Source organism: Dendrobates tinctorius, unplaced genomic scaffold, assembly GCF_039654945.1.
Source record: "Dendrobates tinctorius isolate UK_male_01 unplaced genomic scaffold, ASM3965494v1 ptg000093l, whole genome shotgun sequence".
In the NCBI taxonomy this organism is placed as follows: Eukaryota; Metazoa; Chordata; class Amphibia; order Anura; family Dendrobatidae; genus Dendrobates; species Dendrobates tinctorius.
The window spans coordinates 1,344,372-1,365,000 of NW_027361761.1; the positions used below are offsets into that span (position 1 = coordinate 1,344,372).

Consider the following 20,629-nt stretch of genomic DNA (forward strand, 5'->3'; position numbering starts at 1 on the left):
TCACGCGCCACCAGCTGTGGGGCGGGCCGGCTGCATATAAACCGCTCCAGGGGCGGTACTTCCGGCTCTGTGGCCTAGCCGCGCTCCGAAGCCGGGGACTAAATTTATCCACCGCCGCCCAAGCCTGGGGGGCGGGCCGCCGGAAGTGACGCGCAGCCTGGAGGCGGAACCTCCGGTCGCTGCCTAGCTCCGGCTAAAGCCGCGGCTTCAATTTATCCCCTGCCCGCGACGGGGGAGACGCGGACCTACCATGGCGCCGCAAAAACTGGCGCGGGCTGCTCCGCACCGCGCTCTCCATCTGCAGCCACGCTCAGCCAAGAATGGCCGGTGGCATCCGCCGGCTAAGGGCTCCAGCCCCGGATCTTCGCCGCAGAAGCCCTCCCAGGCCCTCAACTCACTGACGATCCTCTTCGGCTTACCAGCTCAGGTATGTGAGGGGGCCTTGAAAAATTGGACGGTGCAGGCACCCTAGCTCCATCTAACCCCTTCAGGGGGTGAGGAGAGGGACCGTCCGCCGCCTTGCAGCATCGCAGTCTAAGCATTGGTAGAGCAGTGGGGGCCACACGGACTAGTCTTGTGCCTCTGTACAGCCCATGGTTTCAATACCTAGGGGTGGTCAGGGGTAAGTCCGGCATCGTGTACCACGTCGCGGGAGAGGATACATGGAGGGACACTCGCACGTGCTCGTCTGTTGTTGGTCTGGGGAAATCGGATCCTTTCAATAGGATCCGTTGCCCCTGTCTAATCTTCATGGAAAAAGTCTGGAGCAAAAAAACAGACGTGTGCCTCCATGGACACTAAGCAAAAAACTGATTTCCGCCCGCAATAGGGGCGAGGGTGTATACTGCGGAGGAGCTAACCTCTTTTTTTTCCACTTAGTGTCAGCCTCCAAGCAGCAGAAGCATACACCCACAGTATCTGTGTCCCCCCCATGAGGCGAAGGCGAAATACATACACACACACGTAAAAATATATGTGTGTACAAACAAATATTTGTTTACTTTATTTTTTGTATGATAAAAATAGTAAACTAAAAATCTATCAAAAAAGAAAGAAAAAAATAGTCACTGTGAGGTGCATTGCGGAGTAGGGAGCAGATGGCTGTCGCTACGAAATCATTCGGTCGATTGTATATGAGGGGCTTAAAGTTGTACTAACAAAAGGACAAATTTTCAAATCGACACCTACTAACTGGGCAATAACGATAATGCTGCAAGCAGCGAGTCCAGCATTGGCGGTCTGTGTTCCTACCTGGACAAACCTAGTGCTGGAGTACAGGAACTCCACTACCTAGAGAAGGTTTATATCTTATTATACTGAAGTTATGAGAAAATACCAAATAAGATTCCACTAACCAATGTTAGAAAACTAACACTTTGGAAAAAAATGGCCACTGTCTCACCAAAGAGACATATTTCACAGGACAACAGAATAATGGGAGATACCAGGACCACACATTCCCCGAATAGTTAGCATGCAAAAGGGATGATGTATAAAAACTCGCAGAGTGAGATTCCTGACATATCTCTATGTGAAAATGTATCACACAAATGCAAAGTATGTGAAGAGTAAAAATACATTCATACAACAATTACACAAAATCTAGGAAAACTGGGAACAAAGAAAGGATGTGAGAATATAGAAATATAGAGGGATCCATATACGGTACTTTGCAAACATTTCAGGCAGAAGTGTGGAGACAATGCTGGAAAGTAACGAAAGAAACTTTCAAAAAACAATCATAAGTCAGCAAATACTGATGGAATTTGGGTTACCACACCTGCCTAGAACTTCTGAACAGGAATGCACATATGCATAGGGGGCAGTATAATAGTAGTTATATTCTTGTACATAGGAGCAGTATTATAGTAGTTATATTCTTGTACATAGGGGGCAGTATTATAGTAGTTATATTCTTGTACATAGGAGCAGCATTATAGTAGTTATATTCTTGTACATAGGGGGCAGTATTATAATAGTTATATTCTTGTACATAGGGGGCAGTATTATAGTAGTTATATTCTTGTACATAGGGGGCAGTATTATAGTAGTTATATTCTTGTACATAAGGGCAGTATTATAGTAGTTATATTCTTGTACATAGGAGCAGCATTATAGTAGTTATATTCTTGTACATAGGGGGCAGTATTATAGTAGTTATATTCTTGTACATAGGGGGCAGTATTATAGTAGTTATATTCTTGTACATAGGGGGCAGTATTATAGTAGTTATATTCTTGTACATAGGAGCAGCATTATAGTAGTTATATTCTTGTACATAGGGGGCAGTATTATAGTAGTTATATTCTTGTACATAGGAGCAGTATTATAGTAGTTATATTCTTGTACATAGGGGGCAGTATTATAGTAGTTATATTCTTGTACATAGGAGCAGCATTATAGTAGTTATATTCTTGTACATAGGGGGCAGTATTATAATAGTTATATTCTTGTACATAGGGGGCAGTATTATAGTAGTTATATTCTTGTACATAGGGGGCAGTATTATAGTAGTTATATTCTTGTACATAAGGGCAGTATTATAGTAGTTATATTCTTGTACATAGGAGCAGCATTATAGTAGTTATATTCTTGTACATAGGGGGCAGTATTATAGTAGTTATATTCTTGTACATAGGGGGCAGTATTATAGTAGTTATATTCTTGTACATAGGGGGCAGTATTATAGTAGTTATATTCTTGTACATAGGGGGCAGTATTATAGTAGTTATATTCTTGTATATAGGGGGCAGTATTATAGTAGTTATATTCTTGTACATAGGGAGCAGTATTATAGTAGTTATTTTCCTGTACATAGGGGCAGTATTATAGTAGTTATATTCCTGTACATAGGGGCAGCATTATAGTAGTTATATTCTTGTACATAGGGGCAGTATTATAGTATATTCTTCTACATAGGGGGCAGAATTATAGTAGTTATATTCTTGTACATAGGGGCAGTATTATAGTATATTCTTCTACATAGGGGGCAGTATTATAGTAGTTACTGTATATTCTTCTACATAGGGGCAGTATTATAGTAGTTATATTCTTGTACATAGGAGCAGTATTATAGTAGCTATATTCTTGTATATAGGAGCAGCATTATAGTAGTTATAATCTTGCACAAAGGGGCAGTATTATAGTATATTCTACATAGGGGGCAGTATTATAGTAGTTACTGTATATTCTTCTACATGGGGCAGTATTATAGTAGTTATATTCTTGTACATAGGGGCAGTATTATAGTAGTTATATTCTTGTACATAGGGGCAGTATTATAGTAGTTATATTCTTGTACATAGGGGCAGTATTATAGTAGTTATATTCTTGTACATAGGGGCAGTATTATAGTAGTTATATTCTTGTACATAGGGGCAGTATTATAGTAGTTATATTCTTGTACATAGGGGCAGTATTATAGTAGTTATATTCTTCTACATAGGGGCAATATTATAATAGTTATATTCTTGTACATAGGGGGCAGTATTATAATAGTTATATTCTTGTAGATAGGAGCAGTATTATAGTAGTTATATTCTTGATCATAGGGGGCAGTATTATAGTAGTTATATTCTACATGGGGGACATAGGAGAGCAGCTGTCAGATGAATGACTTCAGCCGTCAGTAATTAATGTGTATTGGGGACTAAATCAACAGAAGGAAGAATCTTTCTGAAATAAAAAATACCAGTTTTGCCATCCCTTCTCTGACTTTTCTTTTGGCTGCTCATACACAGGTTATGTACCATACACACAAGAAGTAGCCAGTATAATGAAGACATCTGAAGGTAGGAACGTATGAGCCAATTAACAATGTTCTTCCCCTATCATGTCCTCTCTATAGAAGAGGCAGACTCTGCACGGATTATACAATATTCCTGTGATTTCTGCGCCAACCCTGCACCTTGGTTCCTCACCTTGAGATAATAAACCAAAAGCTCGTTGAGGGCGGGGTCTGCATTTAAATTAACTAAGAAACATTTATTATCTCCGACTTTAATCCCCGAGGACTGGAGTGAAATGCCGAGACTTTCCAGCTGCTTCTGCCGCTCCTGTAATGGAAGAAATAAAAAAAAAGTTATGTAAACACACATACAAACGCGGGGGAGAACGATCGCAACGCCGGGCAGAAAAAATGACTTAACCAGCTTGTGTGCCAAATAGATACACAGCAACCAGGCCGTTAAAGAGGCCATATCCTAATACTGAGGGTGTTAAGGCTCCTACGGCAATCCCAACAGTGTAATAGTACAGAGCCCGTAATACAGTTCATTCCATGAACAGCAGATGGCGCTGTGGAGCTTAGTAAGAAGTTGTGGAGTCATCAGGTGGCGAATAATCAGATCCAAAACTCTAGTATATCATTGGTAGCCATCAGCTAATGAAGAATATGGCTGCCTTTGAGCAAGACGTTTGCTATAACGTATGGAATCTTCATTTGTTAATCATTACACGTTTAACCCCTTAAGGATGGGGTAATTTTTCATTTTTGCTCTTTCGTTTTTTTCCTCCCCTTACTGAAAGAGCCATCTTTTTTTTTTTTCCGTCCACATAGTCATGTGACGAAACACAAAAAGAGCAATTCAGCAATGTTTTTCAGGGGTTTTTTTTCTTTTTACTTACAGCATTCATTTTACGGTAAAAAAGACCTAGCAATAAGAGTCTCCAGAGTTCAGTATGATTAAGTGGATACCAAACATGTATAGTTTTTGTTTTAACTAAGTGGTGAAAACAATTCAGCATTTGTATTAAAAAAAAAAATAAAATTTAACTCGTGACGCCGTCTTTTGAGAGCTGTAAGCTAGACAGACAAGTGAGGGATATTGTTTTTTTTCTATTACAGGAGACATTGGCTTCAGTGGAATGGGCGATGACGTGAGTATGGTTTAATTTAGAATCATTAAAAGAGTCTGTTTGTCATTTTTTCAATTAACAGATTTTATTCTGGCTGTGTATTTACAATATAACTATAGAATTAGTAATGGATAGGTGTCTTGCAGACGTCTCTCCATTACTAAGCCGTGGGCTTGATGTCACCGGACAAAACAAAGGTGACATCAACCCCACAAATATTACCCAACTTGCCACCGCTACAGGGCAAGTGGGAAGCACCAAAATTGCTGCATCTAATAGATGCGCCTTTTCTGGGCGGCTGCAGGCTGCTGTTTTAAGGCTGGGGGGGCAATATCAAGGGCCGCTTACCAGCCTGAGAATACCAGACCCAAGCGGTCTGCTTTAGGAAGGCTGGTTGTCAAAAATAGGGTAGACCCCAAGCCATTTTTTAAAATTTTTTTTTTTTTTTTTTTTTTTTTTTTTAATTTAAAACAGCGGGGGGGGGGGGGGGGAACGCCTCTATACTTGATAACCAGCCTTGCTGAAGCTGAGGGTTTCTTGTTGCCTAGGAGACCGACCACTGTGTAGCCTGTAAGCACTGCGCTGAAGTTGGTCAGGAATTAAGTGCAATCCAGTGATCCAGGACAATTTCAGAGCACTGCCCACAAGCTTAATAGTAAAGAGCTTGCATGTACTGTGTACTTTCAACCACCGCTGCTGGACAGCAGTGGTGGTAGGTCACCTAGACAACAAGGTGCATACAAAAGAAAAAAGTTAATAAAAGTGCCTGCTTTTGTATTCACTATCCACCAATACCCATCTATGAAGACGGAATAACCCTCGAATTGGTGGGATCCAAGCCATGGATTCGGAGAAGAGTAGTGTCTGCCGCCCCCCCCCCCCCCCATTAACAGCAGAGTTTGCCACACGTGGTCACCACTCTCTTATCACTATCATGACCAGGCAATTTTTATATTTATTTTTTTGCCTCTTTTTCTATTTTTCCGCTCACATTTGTTGTTTATTTGTGTGACGAGTTGTAGTTTTGAATGACACCATTAACTTTACCACACAAGTATGGTATTAAAAAAATTGAAAAAAAACCAAACCTCCTCAATGCCACCATTGTTTTTTAGTGTACGTTTTTACAGTGTTTATGAGCGGTAACATGAGCTTTCAGGTCAGTGTGATTACAGCCATGAACAACTTCTGTTGTTTGTACATTAATTTTTCAGTGGTTAATATAAAAATCAGAATTTTCTTTAAAAAAAAAATAATAAAAAAGTAAAAAAAAGTTGGGGGATTTGTGTTGTCATTTTCTCATATCCACAACTAGATATATTTAGATTTTTTGCATGTGTAGATACAGTTTTTATTGGTATCATTTTGGAGTATATATGACATTTTAATAGCTGGGTTTTTTTTGCATTTTTGGGGGAAGTGCTGTGACTGAAAATTTACCTTTTTTTTTTTTTTTTTTTTTTTAACTTTGCTCACTAGATAGATTTATCAATTTTATATTTTGACAAATTTATGAATGAGGCGATAGCAAGTTTGTTACATTTATGTTTATAATTTCTTTATTTTTTAATTTTTAAATTGGGATTAAGGTGCGATTCATACTTTTAGATTTGTTTTTATTTTTTTTTAAACTTTTTTTTTTAATAAAAGGGAATGCCGTCATCAGGTTTTCCTCTAGATAATTTCTGAATCGCTGTGGAATTTATCGCACCATATAAGTGAGTAAAATAAATTAAAGTTGCTGCCACCACGTTCTCCAGCCCTTTTATAAATTGCCAATAAGTTTTCTACGTCCCCTTCGCGGTCATGTAGTCCTTTTAAAAAAAAAAAAAAAGAGCTTGTCATCCAGTGCTGCATTGAAGATGTACAATGAGCGGTCCCGATGGTGTCTCGTACCTCCACTCTGCCACGTAACGCTGCTCCACCTAGGACTAATGCGCACAGCTGGCAAAGATCCAGGTCAGGTTTGGCCGGAGCTTGGATGTAGCAGAAGACGAGATCCACGTCATCCATGTGTGGAGCCATGTGTGGCTTAGCCAGATGCGTGGATGAAGTAGGATACGAGATCCATGTCGTCCATGTGTGTATCCATGTGAGGTTTAGCCGGATGCGTGGATAAAGTAGAAGAATAGATCCACGTCATCCATGTGTGGCTCCATGTGAGGTTTGGACAACTGTTTGGATAAAGTAGAAGGCGAGATTCATGTCATCAATGTGTGGATGAAGTAGAAGACGAGATACACATCATCCATGTGAGGCTTGGACGGATACGTGGATGAAGTAGAAGACTAGATCCACATAATCCATATGTGGCTTCATTTGAGGCTTGGCCAACTGTGTGGATGAAGTAGAAGACGAGATCCACATCATCCATGTGTGGATCCATGTGAGGCTTGGACGGATACGTGGACGAAGTAGAAGACTAGATCCACATAATACATATGTGGCTCCATGTGAGGCTTGGCCAACTGTTTGGATGAAGTAGAAGACGAGATCCATGTCATTAATGTGTGGATGAAGTAGAAGATGAGATCCACGTCATCCATGTGTGGTTCCATGTGAGGCTTGGCCAATTATGTGGATAAAGTAGAAGACGAGCTCAACGTCATCCATGTGTGGATCCATGTAAGGCTTGGCCAACTGTGTGGATGAAGTAGAAGACGAGATCCATGTCATCAATGTGTGGATGAAGTAGAAGACGAGATCCATGTCATCCATGTGTGGAGGAGAATCATTACAAGGCAGTGAGGAGGTGACAAGCGTGATTCGGAGACGCCCATCGGATTGTTCAGTGCTCATCAGAATGCAGTGCTGGAAAATTTTCTCTATCAATTATACACGTTGCTGCCTGGGGAACCCAGTGGACTTTTTAGGAAAGTATTAAAAGGCTGGAGAATGTTGTTGCAAGGGCCTTTATTATAAATAACTGACGACAGGTGACCTCTCAGTTTTACTGTATTTTTTTAAACCTTCCCCCCCCCCCCCACCCTTTATAGGACATCCTCTATATACTAAAACATGAACGAATGATGATCTCTTCTGAAGCCCAGTCTGTGAAGTACAAAGATGGTGGTGATAGTTGGCCTTCAGTAGGCTGCCAATCTATCAGCAACCCCCACGATCTCGTTGCGGCAGGAATAAGGGTCGCGTTGCACAATTAGGGATTAAACAGCAGCGATGAGAGCTAGATGCGATCAGAGGCGGCATCTGTCCGCAGCTGTGTATGACGTGAATAGAGTTGAGCTAATTTGCTCTTATTCAGCAAGCTATAGCACTTAGCAAATAAGCTACAGCGGGAACTCGGATACATGGAGCATGCCTGCTGATCAGCGCCGCAGCTGCAAGCACATGCTTTGAGAGCCTGTGTGTTGGGCTCTCCATGAATGTGTTTTGACTTTGACACAGCCGCGACACATGTAGCTGCGGCGCCGAACAGCCGGCACGCTTCATGTATTCGGTTCCCGCTGTAGCTTATTCGGTAAGCGCTATAGCTTGCCGAATAAGCGAGGACCCGAACAAATTCGCTTAACTCTAGACGCAAGCGCTGATCCATACACGCACAGCTGATGTTTCATGTACACCCAAGTCACACATCAGAAAAGGGTTAAATTCTCTAGGAGATACATTGACAGATGGAGGAAGTTCAGACAGCCACATAACATGTCTATTTCTTCCACACCAAAATGAGTTGAAATAAAAAAAAAAAAAAAAAAAAAAAAAAATTTAAAAAGTATAAAATTTTATAACTTTATAAATTCTTGAAAAACATTCACGTTTACAAGGATGAGCAGCCGTGGACTCTGTAGGCGCTGCTTATCTCTAACCGTCAGCCTCACACCCCCGAGACGTCCGTCCATCTAACCTGAGCGATTTCCTCCGTCTTGCGCAGCTTCTCCTCCCATGTGACAGTCATTTCTTGGATGAGCTTCTCGGACTCTTGTAACCGTTCCTTCAGTTCTGGCGCTTTCATGGACTGAAGAGAAAGAGAGGAAGAGAGTAAAGTCTCACTGTCGCTCGCTCCCGATCACTGCACCGTGTCGGATGATTGCATCAAAATTATCATTGTCGGCAGAACATCTCCTCCTGTAACCAGATAATGTGCTGCCGACATTATGAATAAAAAAATCTGTGGATCAAATGATTGTATTAAAAAGGGAAGCGGTCTGTATCTTTTTACACGTGGCAATAGTAATATGACTGTATGGGCCTTTGTCCTTTAATAAAAATGGCACCTTTCTTGTACAGATCCGATGTGCCAGTCATGAGAAATTTAGTGTCGAAGCGATATGCAAATCAGGCTTGAAGTGCATTGGGGGAGTGTCAGTTCACTTGTATTGCAAATGACACGCCCCCAGGGCACTTCCACCTTGATTTGCATATGGTTTCTAAGCCAGATTTTTCATCACTGGCACATCTTATCTGTCCAAAAAAGGTGTCATTTATCTAGGGGGACAAGCGCATGTACAGCCATACCACAGGTTTACTTTAAAAATGACTCATCGCCATTAAAAAATCTTTACACAAGAGCCAATCACCAGGTTGTATCGTTAGTCGCCACTCGTTATGGCTAGAAGCCATTATATAGGAACCATTATATGGAATATGTAGGAGGATGGGGACCACCCGTGATTAGCGCCCGCACATGTCTGCATTCTCAAAGATCAGTACTGGAATACTTGTCTGATACATCAATAGCACTGCGCTAATCCCTATAAAGGGGGTCCGGTTACCCATTCTTTGTGCTGGACTTGTATGCATGACCACAAGTGCACAGAGAGGGGGTGAGGAGCCCCTATTGTACCCAGGAGCTAAGGCTTAATCATTGTGTAATCAAAAGTAATGCAGATTTCTCACAGACACCATCTCTGCTTGCTGTTAGGGAAAAGTAAACTTTCCAACAAACTTTTATTATTCTTATTTTTTACATTATTTGAATGCAAAATGTATCCACGTTTTCAGTCACTGCCAGAAAGCAGAAGAGCTGCAGAAGCTTCATTTTAGAATTACCGAGATTAGACAAAAACTCTAAGGCTATGTGCCCACGTTGTAGAAATGCTGCGGAAATGTCCGCATCATTTCCGCAACTCTCCGCCGCGGGTAAAATGCATGCGGAATTAGCATGCGGTTTCCCGCAAAATACAAGCGTTTTGCAAGCGTATTTAGCTTGCAGAATGCTAGCGCTTTCCAAGCATCGCTTGGAAAAGTGATTGACAGGTTGGTCACACTTGTCAAGCATAGTGCTTGACAAGTGTGACTACCTTTTACTATGGATGCTGCCTATGCAGCATCCATAGTAAAAGGTAGAATGTAAAAAATAAAAATATATTGTTATTCTCACCCTCCGATGGCCCCCGATCTCCTCAGCGGTGCTCCCGATACGTTCCGTTCCCAGGGATGCTTTGCGCGAAGGACCTGAGATGATGTCATGCTCGCAAGACCGCGACATCATCTCAGGTGATTCGCGCAATGCATCAATGGGAACGGAAGATGCCGGCAGCGTGGCTGAGAGGCGGGAAGGCTCCGGGGGCCCAGAAGGTGAGTATATCCCGATTTTTTTAATTCTATTTTTTACAGGATTATGGTACCCAGGGCATGGAGGAAAGTCTCCTCTCCTCCAGACCGTGGGTACCATCCGCACATGATGCGCTCACTTCACGCATGGTGGGCATAGCCACATGTGTAAAGTGAGCGTTTCAATGCATTCCGAGGGCGGTGGAATCGCCGCGATTCCGCAGAAATAATGAACATGCTGCGGATTCCGCAGCGGTAAAATCCGCAGCATGGACAATGCAACGGCAGAATCACATAGGAATGTATGGGGATGCGGTTTTTAAGCTTTTCCGCTGCAGGAAAAACGCGGTGGAAACGCTTAAAAAACGCAACGTGGGCACACATCCTAAAGAATCCTAAAAGGATACCAAGAGATCTTGGCAGACCCCCCAGAGAAGTCTCCCTCATGTCTGTTTCTGCTGGGTGCCCTTTAATATGGCTGCCATTTATCTTCCCACAGAGGCTGTCAGAGCTTCTTGAGGCTAATGAAAAATATTCACGTTACATAGATTATCGGAATCATGTCAATCATTGAATTCAGGTTCCTCAGTCTGTCCCACCTCCCCCCACCGCATAACACTCGACTTCGTAACCCCCTCACCTCCCGCACACAACATTTGGCCTTGTTGCGCACCTTTCCACTGCCCCACACACTTGTGCATAGCATCCAGCCCTGGTGCCCCCACTGCATAACATCTGGCTCCATCCCCTCCACACCGCCTGATGCGTAACATCTGACCACGTTGACCCTCTCTGGTGCATAACATCCAGCCCCCATAGACAGTCCAGTGCATAACATCCATCCCGACTGACCCCCTGGTGCCAGCCCTGTTATGCTCCAATGCATATCATACGGCTCAGTTAACCCCCTCGTGCATAACAACCGGCCCAATTGACTCTCCAGTGCATAACATCCGTCCCCACTGACCCCCTGGTGCCAGCCTTATCAAGCCATAATTCATAACATAAGGTCAGAAATCAAAGTCCCAGAAGAAGCAGGACAATGCAGTTAGCCCACTGGAGGGCGCTGCAGCCCGACACAAGATACTGCACAGACGGACACCGAGAATTTCTCATCTCTAAGATTTCGGCGTCTTGCTCAAGACCTACAACCCCAGAGAAGCTCAAAGAGCAGATCTGTAGGATGTGGGGCTCACCTCAGCCTGCGTCAGCTGGTCCCTCAGCTTCTCCACCTCCTCGCGCAGTTCCCGGATAATGCGGGCATTGGGGTCCTCATTCACCACGGCGTGATTGACTATGTTTTTGGCCCGGTCAGCGTACCGTAGTGTGGAAAGGGTCTCGTCGTAGTTATCGGCCGCGGGGCTGACTGTCGCCACCATGGCAGTCTTGCTGTTTCCGCCTAGACTGTCCTGCGTTAGGAATGGAGCACACAAGGTACCATCAGAAAACAAGACCTGGGGAGATGGCATCCACCGGGTGAAGGACACATTGCACCAAGATCACACACTTACCTTCAGCAGCCATGTTAATACTGAGTCCCGATACGGAACAAATTTATTCTTATTCTTGCCAGCCCCTTGGTCTGCCAGCGCCGAGATGACCAGTCCCAGGGTAGTGAGGGACCTAAACGAGAGAACAGCAGAATTACATTTCATGGTCCGATGATCATGTGTCCAAGTATACAGTAGCCTGAATTCATCTTCCCAATAATAGCCATTTTAATTCTATAATCCCGAGCTTCCAGGTTCATGAACACAATACCCAAATTGAAGTACAGTCTAACACTGGATGAAAGCAACAGGAAAGATTGCAACAATGCAGATTTATAGGTTATTTTGTGATTCCACAGAAAGCTGGAGACAATCCCGAAGCACTGGATGGTGTAACAGTACCTGGGAAGCCAAGGGTGAGGAGTACGAGTGCCACACACCACAGTGGGTTGATATAATAAGGACTTTAAGCAAATGTCAATTTTTAAATATGTATTATTAAATTGTAAATTTGTAATCAAAATTAAAATATTTATATTTTGACAAACGTCCCTTTAGGTCCTCATCCTGTCCATGTCCACATAAGTTCCTCCTGACACGTTTCCTCTTATTAGATTCCTCAGGGGAGACTACTGGACTTTGTGCAGATTCACGGCATCATGCACGGAGATCTCCCGTCCTATCTTTAGGCTGTTGCACAGGATGAGGACCTAAAGGGACCTTCCATGTCATTAAGAATAAGGGGCACCAGATTGATTAGACTGCATGTGGTGAGATCATTCCTTCATGAATTCGTTGAACGCTACGAAGTATCAATTGTATTGTGTTGCTCCCTGCATTTATATTTCTGGATATTGAATCATAGTAATTTTGCTGAATATCTAGGACCTGGGCCCTGTATTGTTCAACATCTTTATCAACGATTTAGATGAAGGAATTGAGGGTAAACTGATTAAATTTGCTGATGACACAAAGCTAGGAGGGATAGCTAATACTAGAGAAGAGAGAGAGAGGATTCAAAAAGATATAAATAAACTGGAGCAGTGGGCAGCAACTAACAGAATGGTTTTTAACAGGGAGAAATGCAAAGTACTACATCTGGGCAATAAAAATGAAAAAAGCATATACAGAATGGGAGGAATAGGCCTAAGCAACAGCACATGTAAAAAAGACTTGGGTATACTAATAGATCACAGACTGAATATGAGTCAACAGTGTGATGCAGCAACAAAAAAGGCAAATGCAATTCTAGGATGTATTAACAGAAGCATACAGTCTAGATCACGTGAAGTCATTATTTCCCTCTACTCCTCTTTGGTCAGACCTCATCTGGAATATTGTGTCCAGTTTTGGGTACCACATTTTAAAAAAGACATCAACAAACTGGAGCAAGTTCAGAAAAGAGCGACCAGAATGGTGACCGGTCTGCAAACCCTGTCTTATGAGGAAAGGTTGCAGGATTTGGGAATGTTTAGTTTGCAAAAGAGAAGACTGAGAGGAGACTTAATAGCTGTCTACAAATATCTAAAGGGCTGTCACATTGTAGAAGGATCAACTTTATTCTCATTTGCACAAGGAAAGACTAGAAGCAATGAGATGAAACTGAATGGGAGGAGACACAGATTAGATGTTAGAAAAAACTTTTTGACAGTTAGAGTGATCAATGAGTGGAACAGGCTGCCACGAGAAGTGGTGAGTTCTCCTTCAATGGAAGTCTTCAAACAGAGGCTGGACAGACATCTGACTTGGATGATTTAGCGAATCCTGCTTTGAGCAGGGGGTTGGACCAGATGGCCCAGGAGGTCCCTTCCAACTCTACGATTCTATGATTCTATGATTCAGATATTATTTTACTCTACTAATGGCCCGAATAGAACTGGGCTTTGCTTAGTGGGGCATAGTATACTTACCTTGCTTCAGGTATTGCTATTAGCTCATTTGCTTTGTTTGAACACGTTATGTCCCTAGGGTTTTATAGGTTTGTCAAAGCATAGATATTTTAAATTTTATTGATTATTCCATTATTAAAATGAAAATTTTATTCAGAATTAAGAGTCCTCAGTGGTTGATACCTTTTAATGGCTAACTGAAAAGATGGTATCAAATTGCAAGCTTTCGAGACTACGCAGGTCTCTTCATCAGGCTAGACTAATACAAAATCTGAAGAATCACACAGAACAACATCTGCAAAGAGTTTGTAGGTTCTCCCCCCATGTTTGTGTGGGTTTCCACCCACACACATAATGACAAGGGATGTAGATTGTGAGCCCCGATGGGGACAGTGACGATGTCGTTACAAGGAACAAAGCAAGATGGAGGTGCCCTACTGGGATGCCATTTAGCAGTTTAGTGGTACTTGTGTGACTATCAGGTTTTGCTCCCGTCTCCAAATCCTTGTTATCCCCCCATAGACTGAGCTTCTAGATGCAAGACTGAGGGGGGGGGGAAGCCAGAAACAAAATGGCCCTATGCAAGCAAGGGGCAACGGGCAAGGGAAGGCCGCCTATACCCGATCCCTGCTACCCAACTTTTAGTCATTGGGGTTAAGGAAATGTTGCTTTGGGGGCCCATCTCCTGCAGAGAGGTTATAATAGACCGTAACTTTGTGCCTTTTATTGTGTTGCACGCTGAATATGGGTAAATAAAATCACAATTTCAGGCTTTAAAAAAAAAAAAAAGTCTCTATTAAGGTCGGCTACGATGTCAATTTACCTATGCCCAGGTCTAACACACCTTGTACTCAACATGCCTACTTTTTCTGATGAAAATGAATCTCATAAGAATCGCAAATATATAAAAAAAGTAATAAAATAAATAAAACAGGATTTTTGGGTTGTTTACCGTAAAATCTGTTTCTCGGAGCCTTCATTGGGGGGACGCAGAAACCATGGGTGTATGCTGCTGCCACTAGGAGGCTGACACTATGTATAGAAAAAAGTTAGCTCCTCCTCCGCAGTATACACCCCACCGACCGGCACTAATTTCTTTAGTTAGTGAGAAAGCAGTAGGAGAAGTAACAAAACAGAATGAAAACAGAACAGACAACTCAACTGTAATCAACAAACATAAGAACAGGAGTTGCAGAATATGGGAGGGTGCTGTGTCCCCCAATGAAGGCTCCGAGAAACAGATTTTACGGTAAGCAACCCAAAAATCCTGTTTTCTCTATCGCTTCATTGGGGGACACAGAAACCATGGGACATCCCAAAGCAGTCCCTGGGGTGGGAAAAGCAAACTTCCATTAGGTCTGAGGACTCACCACCACCGCCTGCAGGATCCTTCTGCCCAGGCTGGCGTCCGCCGAAGCGTAGGTGTGGACCTTGTAAAATTTGGCAAACGTGTGGATCGAAGACCAGGTTGCCACTTTGCAGAGCTGCTGTGCAGAAGCTCTGTGGTGCACCGCCCAGGAGGCACCCACTGCCCGGGTAAAGTGAGCTCTAATTCCAGGAGGGGGCACTCGATGCTTGACCCGGTAGGCCTCCAAAATTGCCGATCTGATCCAGCGAGCAATGGTAGCCTTAGAGGCCGGCTGACCTTTCCGCGCACCATCTGGAATAACGAAAAGAGAGTCTGTCTTCCGCAAGGGAGACGTCCTAGCCAGGTAAACCTTCATCGCCCTGACCAAGTCTAGCTTGTTCAAGGAGCGCTCCAGAGGGTGGGTTGGACCCGGACAAAAGGATGGGAGAATAATGTCCTCATTTAGGTGGAAAGTAGACACCACTTTAGGAAGGAAGGAAGGCGGAGGCCGCAGGACCACCTTGTCCTGATGGAGCACCAAGAAAGGGGGGTGACAAGACAGGGGTGCCAATTCGGACACGCGCCGGATGGAAGTGATGGCCACCAGAAAGGCTACTTTCCAAGAGAGAAGGGACAGGGAGACTTCCCTGAGAGGTTCAAAGGGAGACCGTTGAAGAACCTCCAGAACCAGATTGAGATCCCATGGATCCACTGGAACGTGGTACGGAGGTGCGGTATGAGCTACTCCCTGAAGAAAGGTTTTGACCTGCGGGCGGGAGGCCAACGTCTTCTGAAAAAGAGGAAAGCGCCGAAACTTGACCCTTCAAAGAGCTGAGGGAAAGGCCCGCATTTAGGCCTGCCTGGAGGAACACCAGGATAGAAGGGAAAGAAAAGGACATAGGCGAAACGTCATTGTCCTCGCACCAAGTAAAATAGGCCTTCCACGTACGATAATAAATTCTGGAAGACGATTGTTTTCTAGCCCGAATCATGGTGTGAATAACCCAATCTGAAAAACCTGACCGCTTCAGAACCGCGGTTTCAACAGCCACGCCGTTAAATTGAGAGGCAGAGAATTGGGGTGGCAGATTGGACCTTGAGACAGCAGATCTGCTCTGTCTGGAAGCTTCCAGGGGACGTCCACGAGAAGGTTGATCATGTCCGCGAACCAAGCTCTTCTGGGCCAATCCGGAGCGATGAGGATGACTGGTACCCCTTCCGCCTTGACCTTCTTCAACAGCTTGGGGAGAAGAGGAAGGGGAGCTTGAACTGCGACCAGGGAATGGTCAGAGCATCTGATTGCGAAACATAGCTCCCCAGCCGAGAAGGCTGGCATCCGTTGTCACAATCTGCCAGTGAATCGGAAGGAATGACCAGCCCAGGGAAATGAGAGGTGACGTCAGCCACCAATTGAGGGACTGTTTGACCCGGAACGAGAGGCGAATTGGATGATCCAGGGAGAGAACGGACCTGTTCCACCGAGACAGAATGGCCTGTTGAAGCGGTCTCATGTGAAATTGAGCAAAGAGGATCGCTTCGGTCGTCGCCACCATCTTTCCCAAGACTTTCATGGCTGACCGGAAAGATGGAAGCTTCGGGCTCTGCAGCGATCGAACATCTCGTCACAGCGAGATGAACTTCTCTTCCGGGAGAAAGACCCTCGATCGACGGGTGTCGAACAATAAGCATAGAAACACAAGGCGTTGAGTCGGAATGAGGCAGGACTTCTTGTTTACGAGCCACCTGAAAGTGGACAAGGTGTCGAGAACGATGGTAAGGCTTTGGAGAGTCTGGTGAAAAGACGGAGCCTTGATTAGAATGTTGTCTAGGTATGGGAAGAGTACGAGACCTCTGATCCTCAACAGGGCCATCAACGCCATGATCTTTGTAAACACTCTGGGCGCGGTGGCGAGACCGAATGGCAGAGCGACAAACTGGTAGTGGTCCTGATGAATAGCAAAGCGCAAGAATTTCTGATGCCCTGGAAAGATGGGGACATGCAGATAGGCATCCTGAATGTCTATTGAGCACATAAATTCCTGCGCCTCCATGGAAGCAATTACTGAGCGAAGGGACGCCATTCTGAAATGTCGCAAGCGGACCCTCTTGTTCAGCAGTTTGAGGTCCAGAATGGGCCGAACCGCGCCGCCTTTTTTCAGCACTAAAAACAGATTGGAGTAAAACTCTGTGAAATGCTCTGTTTCGGGAACGGGCACAATCACGCCAGAACTGAGAAGGGAGTCGATGGATGCAAAGAAGCCTGGAACTAAGGCGGGGTCTTTTGGAGGACTGGATTCGAAGAAGCGATCCCGGGGCCGAGAAACGAACTCTATCTTGTATCCTCAGGATACAACTTCCCTGACCCAAGCGTCTTCCACCGAGGCAAGCCAGACGTCTCTGAAGAAAAGGAGTCGGCCGCCCAGTTGGAAAGGTGCCTCGGGATTTTGTAGATAGTCATGCCGAGGTGGACCTTCCAGTCCTGGACCTGGAGGATCTGCCCTGGGAGGAGTGAGATCGCCAGGCAGGAGTGGGTCTAAAGGAGATCTTCTTCCTATCCTGGTGTGCTTGCGGCCTTTGTTGGTTGGAGAAAGGTTCCGCCGCCGCAACGCGGCGGAAAGACCGAAAGGGCCAAAACTGACGCCTTGGAGGTCTTCGAGGCTTGGACTGAGGGAGAAGAGAGCTTGTGCCCCCAGTGGCGTCCTTGATAATCTGGTCCAGCTGGGATCCGAAGAGACGCACACTCTGAAAGGGCAGGTTGGTAAGGGACTTTTTTGAAGACAAATCCGCCTGTCAGGCCTTGAGCCAAATTGAATGATGGATTGCAACCAAGTTGCTGGACGCTTGAGTTGCGCAAGAGGCGACATCTAAGGAGGCGGAGACCAAATATTCCCCTGCATGGGAGATCTGGTTGGCTAGCTCGGCCAGTCGCTCTGGTTGGGCTCCATCAAGAATGCCTTGGCGGAGATCTTCCGCCCAAGTAGCTATGGCCTTTGCAACCCAAGTGGAGGCAAAGGCTGGGTTGAGCACCGTCGCAGCCGCTTCGAATGCTGACTTTGCTAAGGATTCTATGATCCTGTCGTTAGAATCCTTCAAAGCTGCCACACCTGAAGTCGGAAGGACTGTGCTGTTAGATAGTATGGACACAGGAGCGTCTACAGAGGGAGAAGCCGACCAGTTGTCGGTGAGCTCTTGAGAGAATGGATACAGCACACCGAGGCGCTTCCCTCTTTGAAAGCGCCAGGTCGGATTTTCCCTTTCCCTGGTGAGGAGCTTGGCAAACTCAGAATGAGGAGCGAAAACTCTGGAAGGTGTTTCTGCCCGTCTGAACGAAACCTCCTGATCTCAGGGTTTCGCAGGGGAGTCTGAGATCTCGAAAGTATGGTTAATCGCTGCAATGAGGTTCTGTACCGTAACCTTCATGTCCACGGTATGGTCCGAATCCAGCTCTAAAATCTCCTCGGATGGTGCGTCCGAGAACGCTTCGCCTGACTCAGGTGAGGAGGCGCGGGAAGGAGACTGCTGGGAAGGACTATGTGGTAAGATGGAGCGAGGGGAGGATTCCGGCCGGAGATCCTGCCTGGGTCTTTTGCGGCTCATGCTGGCTGGTTCAGATGGAACCTCTTGTGACCTCCTGGGTCCTGCAGAGGTGTCCAGGGGCAACTTATCAAGAACGGCCACTAGGGACTAAGACACCCTAGTGAGAACCGCCACTGATTGAGATAGGGAAGAAGCCCAGTCAGGAATGGGAGATTCGCTCTCGCGTGGAACAATAGGGGGCTCCTGGGCGGCGTGCTGAATGGGGTTGCTGCAGTCGATGCAGAGGGGAGTGGACTAACCTGAAGGATGTTTGCGTTTGCAAGAAGAGCATGCAAAGAACTTGACTAAGATGCAAGTGGAAGCCGGAGGACGAGCACGATCAAGCTTAGAGCTAGACATAGTGAGGGAGTCACTGAAGCAGTGCCGGAAGGTTGGGGGACAGGAGGTAGAGGAGGGTGTCAGTCTGCAGTTGCATTGCTACTCACGGTCCGGTGTACTGTGGATGCTTCCAGCGAGCGCTGCTGCACAGCTCGTCCGTATGCAGTGGCCACAGAAGGGGCGACGGAGTCCGGCTGACAGGCTGGGGAAAATGGCGGCCGCCTGAGGGGAGCCCGGAAGGAAAAAGGACGCGCTTCCTTGAGGCAACAGGGAGAAGGAGGGCGGGACTAACTGCAGCCAAGGATGGCACCGCCCGCTGCTGATAGGATCGCTAGGGGTCTGAGCGTCCCCTCCGGAGCGCTGACGTGGAGGGAGAGGGCAGGGGGGCGGGCGTAGAACCAGCGGGAGAGAAGCCCGCCTAAGGGAAAAGGCGGGGCGTGGCCACGACGCCGGACAAGGCCCCAATTGAAGCCGGGGCCTGGATTAGATGCGGCAGCCGGCGGGGAGCGTGGGGCAGCGCGGAGGAGACGCTGCACAGCCGCGCGATCGCTCCGCTATGAATCTATGCCCGCAGCCCGGCTGCTGAGCTGAAACAGAATCTGTACCCGCTGCCTGGCTGCTGGTGCTGAAATAAGATAAGTGCAGCTGGGAAGAGGGGAGGAGGGCATGGGGGAGCCTTGGTACTTGGGGAAATGCCACTCAGGGAGCCTGCTCCACAAGGTACCCGAGCCTGCAGCGTGGCTGTCCAAATGAAAAAGGCTAGGTGCAGCAGGGGAGTCATGGGGAGGGCGGGCAGGGAGAGGAAGGACTTGGCACTCCAGGGTCCCATACTTACCCTCTACCTGAGGCTCTTCTCATGATCCTTTTTCCATAGAAGGATGTCCGCGTCTCTTCCAGACCGATAGGCTCTGGTGGGCGAGTGGGTGGGAGACGGGGGCGAGGACCAGCTGGATCACCTGACACGCATCCGTGCTCAGGGCTCTTGGTCCTGCCGTGGAGAGCTATGAGGATACGGGGTGGCAGTACACGCCGTACTCATAGCCTCTTTGTGGGACTACAGATGTGGCTATTCACTCTGTATCCCTCCGGAACCTGAAAAGAAAATGACGCGCACTGGGGTAGATATGAGTCTAATGAAAGACCCGTGTCCACCTCCTACTGACGCTAAACTGAAGAAATTAGTGCCGGTCGGTGGGGTGTATACTGCGGAGGAGGAGCTAATCTTTTTCTATACATAGTGTCAGCCTCCTAGTGGCAGCAGCATACACCCATGGTTTCTGTGTCCCCCAATGAAGCAATAGAGAAAAATAAATTAATTATTATTGTTATTATTAATAATCACCACCAAGCGATTGTTAGAAGGCTCATTCACCTTTTATTGGCTGGTGTAAACCGGTCGGCAATCGCCCAACAAACGAGCAAAACGCTCATTTGTTGTGTGGCAGGATTCCTGATGCCGACATTAAAATCCCCGTCCTGTTTAATCAGACTTAGATGGGGAGACATATTTTTGGGGATAAGTGTACGCTGATCCCTTAGAGTAGCTCTCCAGCATATGTTCTTTGGCGTGGCACCTCGGCATTGTGCGTTAGCACGCTACGCGGCAGATTAAGCGTGCA

At 45.8% G+C, this 20,629-nt stretch overlaps 1 protein-coding gene across 3 annotated transcripts in view; it reads right to left on the reverse strand.

The window, feature by feature from the left end:
• KIF13B (kinesin family member 13B) overlaps nucleotides 1-20,629 on the reverse strand; it is a 183,772-nt gene that overhangs the window by 110,954 nt on the left and 52,189 nt on the right. For all 3 annotated transcript variants that reach the window (XM_073586354.1, XM_073586355.1, XM_073586356.1), the window contains exons 10-13: nucleotides 11,880-11,991; nucleotides 11,565-11,777; nucleotides 8,720-8,830; nucleotides 3,921-4,055 (exon numbers count right to left, since the gene is read on the reverse strand). In XM_073586354.1, coding sequence (XP_073442455.1) covers nucleotides 3,921-4,055; nucleotides 8,720-8,830; nucleotides 11,565-11,777; nucleotides 11,880-11,991 — 571 coding nt within the window. The remainder of the gene's footprint in view (nucleotides 1-3,920; nucleotides 4,056-8,719; nucleotides 8,831-11,564; nucleotides 11,778-11,879; nucleotides 11,992-20,629) is intronic.